The sequence below is a fragment of the Coloeus monedula genome (assembly GCF_965178545.1).
Source record: "Coloeus monedula genome assembly, chromosome: 14".
Classification (NCBI taxonomy): domain Eukaryota; kingdom Metazoa; phylum Chordata; class Aves; order Passeriformes; family Corvidae; genus Coloeus; species Coloeus monedula.
The window spans coordinates 12,283,967-12,291,998 of NC_138794.1; the positions used below are offsets into that span (position 1 = coordinate 12,283,967).

At 58.9% G+C, this 8,032-nt stretch overlaps 1 protein-coding gene across 1 annotated transcript; it reads left to right on the forward strand.

Annotated features, from left to right (window-relative positions):
* Window positions 1-431: 431 nt before the first annotated feature.
* Window positions 432-7,469, forward strand: PAQR5 (progestin and adipoQ receptor family member 5; the record flags this gene model as incomplete). The annotated part of the gene is made up of 7 exons (XM_082291037.1): window positions 432-730; window positions 1,150-1,277; window positions 1,345-1,544; window positions 3,470-3,596; window positions 4,256-4,352; window positions 5,662-5,803; window positions 7,246-7,469. Exons 1-7 carry the CDS (start codon window positions 680-682, stop codon window positions 7,467-7,469), a joined length of 969 nt encoding a protein of 322 aa, XP_082147163.1. The 5' UTR covers window positions 432-679.
* Window positions 7,470-8,032: the final 563 nt, after the last annotated feature.

Here is an 8,032-nt window from a genome sequence, read left to right on the forward strand (position 1 = left end):
CAGCTGGAATGTCAGCCCAGGAGGCTGCAGAGGCTCCGGGAGCTCTCAGAATCCCGGGAATCCAGAACACTGGATTACACCAGATCCCGGTGGGACCAAGCTGAGCCGATGCCTGGAGCAGGAGCTCCCTTCCCGCTTTTCCTGCTCCAGGTAGGAGGGAACGAGGGATAATGGGATTTTCCCTTTAATTCCCAGAGCGGAGGCGGGAGGAGCCAGCGCCAGGAGCGGGTGAGAGCCAGAGCCGGGACATTCCATGGGAGTGGGAACGGGGATCCCGCTGGGATCCAGCCGGGACTCAGCTGGGATCCGGTGTCCCCCCTGCTTCCCGAGGGCCCTTCCTGCATCCCAGGGATCTCTGCTGGAGTGGGAATTCCTGTCCCTCTGGAAAGCAGGATCAGCCTTTTCCTGCTGCTCCTTTGGGATCCCCACAGCCCCGAAGGGATGGATGCTGCTTCCCTCCCCATCCCATGGGATACAATTCCATTTGGGATCCTGCTGGGAACACCGTGCTGCATCCCCCGGCATTCTCATCCCCTCCAGGCCATCGTGATCCCGGGATTGCCGCTTCGGCCCCACAGAGCAGCCCTGTTCCTGTGGGATGTGGCCAGCAGGGGTTTGAGGCCTCATCCCAAGGGAAGCGGAGCTGGAAAATCCCCGGGATCGGGATCCGGAGCCGACCATGCTGAGCCTCAGAGCGCCCCGGCTGCTCAGCGTCCACCAAGTGCCCAAGGTCAGCTGGGAATTCTGCTCCCAAGGCTCGGGGGCATTTGGGATGTGACAGACGGGAGCAGCGTGAGAAGGGGTCACAGCTGTGTCCCGACTCCAGAATTTTGGGGATGCTCCCCGTCCTTTTCCATTCCTGTCTCCATCCCCATCCCCATCCCATCCCATCCCATCCCATCCCATCCCATCCCATCCCATCCCATCCCATCCCATCCCATCCCATCCCCATCCCCATCCCATCCCCATCCCATCCCATCCCATCCCATCCCATCCCATCCCATCCCATCCCATCCCATCCCATCCCCATCCCCATCCCCATCCCATCCCATCCCCATCCCCATCCCATCCCCATCCCCATCCCCATCCCCATCCCCATCCCATCCCATCCCATCCCATCCCATCCCATCCCACCCCTCTCCCCCGCAGCCTTACCGGGAGCCGGGAATTCTCTCGGGATACCGCCCTGCCGGGCTCTCGGCCGGCGCCTGCCTCCGGAGCGTTTTCCAGCTCTCCAACGAGACCCTCAACATCTGGACCCACCTGCTGCCCGCGGGGTGAGCGCCGGCATTCCGGGGGGCCCCGCGCGGCGCTCCCGGGATCCTCACGGCGCCCTTCCCGCAGGTACTTCCTGGGGACGCTCGTGCGGCGGCTGCGGGCGGCGCGGGCGGATCCCGGGGCGCGGGCGCTGCTGCTGTTCCTGGGCACGTGCTGCCTGTACCCGCTGGCGTCGGGCGGCGCGCACGCCCTGGGAGCCATGGCCGGGCCCGGCCGGCACCGCGGCTACTGCTGCGACTACGCCGCGCTGGGGCTCTACGGGCTGGGTGAGAGCCCGGCGGGCGAGGGAACGGGGACGGGAACGGGGACGGGAACGGGGATGGGAACGGGAATGGGGACGGGGGTGGGAACGGGGACGGGAACGGGGACGGGAACGGGGACGGGAACGGGGACGGGGGTGGGAACGGGGATGGGAACGGGGATGGGAACGGGGATGGGAACGGGGACGGGGACGGGAACGAGAGGAACGGGAACGGGGATGGGAATGGGAACGGGAACGGGGACGGGGACGGGAACGGGAATGGTGATGGGGACGGGGATGGGGATGGGGATGGGAACGGGAACGGGGACGGGGACGGGGATGGGAACGGGGATGGGAACGGGGATGGGGATGGGGACGGGAACGGGAACGGGGATGGGTATGGGGATGGGAACGGGGATGGGGATGGGGATGGGGATGGGAACGGGGATGGGGATGGGGATGGGGATGGGATGGGGACAGGAACGGGGATGGGGATGGGGATGGGATGGGGACGGGAATGGGGATGGGGATGGGGATGGGATGGGAACGGGGATGGGGATGGGGATGGGTATGGGGATGGGAACGGGGACGGGGACGGGGACGGGGATGGGAACGGGGATGGGGATGGGATGGGGATGGGGATGAGGATGGGGATGGGGCTGGGAATGGGAATAGGAATGGGAACTGGAACAGGGACGGGGACGGGAACAGGGATGGGGATGGGAACGGGGATGGGAACGGGAACGGGGACGGGGACGGGGATGGGGACGGGGACGGGGACGGGAACGGGAATGGGAACGGGAACGGGGATGGGAACGGGAACGGGGACGGGGATGGGAATGGGGATGGGGACGGGAACGGGGATGGGAACAGGGATGGGGATGGGGATGAGGATGGGGATGGGGCTGGGAATGGGAATGGGAATGGGAACTGGAACAGGGACGGGGACGGGAACAGGGATGGGGATGGGAACGGGGATGGGAACGGGAATGGGGATGGGAACGGGTATGGGGATGGGATGGGATGGGAATGGGAATGGGAATGGGGATGGGAATGGGAACTGGAACGGGAACGGGGATGGGGATGGGGATAGGAATGGGAATGGGGATGGGAATGGGAATGGGACCTGGGACGGGGATGGGGATGGGGATGGGCTGGGAATGGGAACGGGAATGGGAACAGGAATGGGAATGGGAATGGGAATGGGAATGGGAACAGGAACAGGAATGGGCTGGGAATGGGCCGGGAAGGGGCCGGGAATGAGCTGGGAATGGGCTGGGAAGGGGCCGGGAAGGGGCCAGGAATGAGCTGGGGCGTGGAAGGACAGGCATGAGCTCAGGTGTAGGGGATTTCAGGAATTTAGCCCAAATTGACAGGATTTGGGGAATTTAGCTGGATTTATGGGATTTTGGGGGGCTGGATGAGCTGGCATAGCCCAGATTTATGGGAATTTGGGAACACGGGGGGTGAGAAGGAGCTGGGTGAGCACGGATTTCTGGGATTTCAGGAATTTAGCCCAGATTTATGGGATTTTGGGAATTCAGGGGGGGTCAGGAAGAGCTGGGAGAGCCCGGATTTCTGGGATGCCACATCCGCAGCGGGAGGTTTGGCGGAAGTTCCCGCTCGTCCTTTCTCTCCTCCCAGAACCCTGGAATTTGGGAATGTCCTGGGGCAGCTCCGGCCACAAATATTTTGGGACAGACCCGGCTCGGTTGGGATTTGGAATAAAGGGAATAAGGGAAAATCCCAGATTTTACCCAATGGGAAGAGCCTTACTGGGAGCAAGCGGCAATTCCAGGATATTCCCATGGTTCCACACACCTCCGGTCCCTCTGGAATTCCCGCTGCTCCCAGCTTCTGTTTGGGATATTCCCGGCCTTTGCCGATGTGCCCAGGAATTCCAGGGGAATTCCGGGATCGGGAGCTATCCGGGCCCCGCTGTGATTCCAGGCTCGGCGCTGGCGTACTCGGCCTACGCATTCCCGTTGGAATGGGTCGGGAGCACATTCCATGATTTTTACGTTCCCGTGGCTGTGGTCAACACCGTGCTCAGCACCGGCCTGTCCTGCTACTCCAGGTGGGAATTCCGACAGCACCAGGAATTAGGGATGGAGGGTGTGGGCAGGGATCAGGCCAGTCCGGAGCTGGGAAGGGGAAAGAGGGAATTTTTCCCTTGGGAAATGTGGAGAGTTGGATGAGGGAAATGTGGGAGAACGGGAGGAGCGTTAATTGTGGGAAATTCCAAAGGGGGTTTATGGAATCCTGGGATGCTTTGGATCGAGAGGGAACGTGGGGATGATGCAGGTGCTCTATCCCACATTCCCAGAGAAGCTGGGGATGGATCCCTGGAATGTCCGAGGCTGGGTTGGAGCAGCCTGGGATTGTGGGAGGAATCCCTGCCCTTGGAATGGGATCAGCTGCCGGTTCCCTTCCCAGCCAAAGCATTCCATGGCCAAATTCCCAGCCCTCCGGGGGGGATGGGCTGCACCCCCAGCCTGGCTGTGGGATCCGGGGCATCCCATGTGGAATTCCCGGTGTGATTCCTGGTGTATCCCATGTGGAATTCCCTGTGATTCCCAGTGCGTCCCATGTGGAATTCCCTGTGTGATTCCCAGTGCATCCCATATGGAATTCCCTGTGATTCCCAGTACATCCCAGTGCATCCCATGTGGAATTCCCTGTGTGATTCCCGGTGTTTCCCACACTCTGCCCTGTGGAATTCCCTGTTTTTCCCAGGTTTCTGGAGGCCGAGCGGCCCCGGCTGAGCAAAGCTTCCCGAATTTTGGCCTTCGTGTATCCCTACATTTTCGACAGCATCCCGATTTTCTACAGAGTGCGTATCCCACAGAATCCCGTGAAATTCCAGCTGCCTCAGCCTGGAATTATTTGGGAAAACAGGCCCAGCTCGGGATTGGAAAGACAAACAAACTCCGGCAGGAAAAGGCGCTCGGATGTTTTTTCCGTCTCTGAGTGCCGGCAGATTCCTCCCACTTCAAAGGGCTGGAAAATTCCAGCCTCAGGGAGCTGTGAAGGGCCTTTTCCAGGGATTGAACTGGAGCAGGGCGGGAATTCGGGGAGGGATAAGGACGGGAATGCGGGGTTGGAGTGGGGGTGGGGAACTGGGAATGGCTGTGGCTCCTTTGGGATAGAGGGATGGATGGATGGATGGATGGATGGATGGATGGAGGAATGGAGGGATGGATGGATGGATGGAGGGATGGATGGAGGGATGGATGGAGGGATGGATGGAGGGATGGATGGATGGATGGATGGATGGAGGAATGGAGGGATGGATGGATGGATGGATGGAGGGATGGATGGATGGATGGATGGATGGAGGGATGGATGGATGGATGGATGGAGGGATGGATGGATGGATGGATGGATGGAGGGATGGATGGATGGATGGATGGATGGATGGATGGATGGAGGGATGGATGGATGGATGGATGGATGGAGGGATGGATGGATGGATGGATGGATGGATGGATGGATGGATGGATGGATGATGGAGGGATGGATGGATGGATGGGTGGATGGATGGATGGAGGGATGGATGGATGGATGGATGGAGGGATGGATGGATGGATGGATGGAGGGATGGATGATGGAGGGATGGATGGATGGATGGATGGAGGGATGGATGATGGAGGGATGGATGGATGGATGGATGGATGGATGGATGGAGGGATGGATGGATGGATGGATGGAGGGATGGATGGATGATGGAGGGATGGATGGATGGATGGAGGGATGGAGGGATGGAGGGGTGGATGGATGGATGGATGGAGGGATGGATGGATGATGGAGGGATGGATGGATGGATGGAGGGATGGAGGGATGGAGGGGTGGATGGATGGATGGATGGAGGGATGGATGGATGATGGAGGGATGGATGGATGGATGGATGGATGGAGGGATGGATGGATGGATGGATGGATGGATGGAGGGATGGATGGATGGATGGATGGATGGATGGATGATGGAGGGATGGAGGAATGGATGGAGGGACGGAGGGAGGGAGGGATGGATGGATGGATGGATGGATGGATGGATGGATGGATGGATGGATGATGGAGGGATGGAGGAATGGATGGAGGGACGGAGGGATGGACAGACAGACGATCCCGTTTTCCCGGCAGCTGTCCCGGTGCGTGCCCGGCGGCTGCTCCGAAGGCTCCATCCGGCTGCATTTCCGGCACAGCCTCTGTGCCCTCCTCACCTTCCTCATCCTCACCTCGCGCCTGCCCGAGCGCCTGGCGCCGGGAACCTTCGACCTCATCGGTGAGCGCTGCACAGAGTGACGGGAATAACCCCCGGGAATGCTGGGAATAACCCCCAGGAATGCTGGGAATAACCCCTGGGAATGCCAGGAATAACCCCCAGGAATGCCAGGAATAACCCCTGGAAATGCCAGGAATAACCCCTGGGAATGCCAGGAATAACCCCCGGGAATGCCAGGAATAATCAATCCCCTGCGTTCCAGGGAAACCCAGGAATAACCCCATGGAGTCCTGGGAATAAATCCCTGTGTTCCAGGCAATGCTGGGAATAACCCCTTGGGGAGCATTCCATGGAATTCCAGGAACGAACCCCATGGAATGCTGGGAATAACCCCCTGTCATTGTTTGGTGAGCATTCCATGGAATCCTGGGAATAAACCCCCTGGAATCCTGGGAATGCCGGAGGGGAGCGGATATTCCCTTCGGGAACGCTTTAGGTGGGAGGTCCAGCGGTGCCGCTTCCCAACTTTTCCATGGAGGTTTCACATCCATAACATTGGGATTTCTTGGGAAAATCCTCCCCCAGGAGCAGGCGGGGCAGGGCAGGAGCAGGGAATGGGCGCGGAATGCTGGAAACAGCGGGATTTTCCCGGTGCTGCCCCAGTGGGGGCGAGCACTTCCCTATCCCACACTCCCAGTCCAGCTGGAGCTTGGCATGGAAGAGCTCCGTGCACGAGGATAAAAGCACAGGGAATGGGAATGGGAATGGGATTGGGAATGGGAATGAACAGGAGGATAACAGCACAGGGATTGGGACAGGGACTGGGACAGGGACTGGGACTGGGACTGGGACTGGGAATGGGAATGGGAATTAACAGGTAGATAAAAGCACAGGGATTGGGATTGGGATTGGGAATGGGATTGGATTGGGAATGGGAATGGGAATTAACAGGAGGATAAAAGCACAGGGAATGGGAATGGGAATGGGAATGGGAATGGGAATTAACAGGAGGATAACACCACAGCGATTGGGACTGGGACTGGGAATGGGAATTAACAGGTGGATAAAAGCACAGGGATTGGGATTGGGAATGAACAGGAGGAATAAAAACCACGGGAATTGGGAATGGGAATCTGTGGGATGATAAAAACCACAGGAATTAGGGACAGGAATTAACAGGAGGATAAAACCGTGGGAATCGGGAATGGGAATTAATGGAAGGATAAAAACCCCAGGGATTGGGATTGGGAATGGGAATGAGTAGGATGATAAAACCACAGGAACCGGGAATGGGAATTTGTGGGATAAATATTTCATGGAGCAGGCTGAGCGCGTTTTAAGCGCGGAACCCCGGAATTCCGGAATGCTTTTCCCACTATCCCAGACCGCTCCTGGAGCGTTCCGGCCATGTGGAACCCACCTGGCCAAGCCAAACTCCCATGGAATTTCCATGGAATTTCCATGGAATTTCCATGGCATTTCCGGAGCGTGTTTTGTCGCAGGGCACAGCCACCAGCTTTTCCACGTCTGCGGGATCCTGGGAACACACTTCCAGCTGGAAGCCGTCTCCATGGACATGGCCGAGCGGCGGGGCCGCCTCCCGATTCCCTCTTCCCTGGAAACCTTTGGATCCCTGGGAATAGGAGCGGCCGCCAGCCTGGCCATCCTTGGGATCTGCTTCCTGCGCCTCCGCCCGGAGCCTATTTCCCGGGAAAAAGCCCACTAGGCTCAGGGATTGCCTCGGATTTCTGGGATTGATCCCATTCCAGAGGGGTCCGTAGGGGTGAGGGGGGGGGGGTTTGTTGCCTGCAAATATTCCTTCGGGATTTTCCCAAGGGAAAAGCTTGGCTTTATCCATGGATGGGCTGGGAAACGCTTCCCACCCCGTGGTTATCCACGGGAAAAGTGTCAAATAATCGGGATTTGATCCCTGAAAAGGGACAGGAGCGCTCCTCCTTCCCAAAGCGGGATCCCGCTGGTCTGCCTCGGGGAGGAATCCAGGGAATGTTGGCGTCACCACTTTGGACATTCCCGGTGAAGCCAAGGGCTCCCTAATTCCCGTTTTTCCCTTTGGAAGTGGCCTTCCTTTGGAATTTCCAGCCTTACACTCAGCCCAAGTGCCTGGAAAGGTGGGATGGAGGGATTGGAGCTTCCCTCCGCATTAATTCCCACCGTCTGCGCTCCTTATCCAGCAGAAGGAATTCCGGGAGAGCTTCCATGGGGTGGTCCCGTAGGAAAGCTCTTCCAGGCTTTAACTCTGGGAAATCCTGGGAAATTCATTCCCGTGGG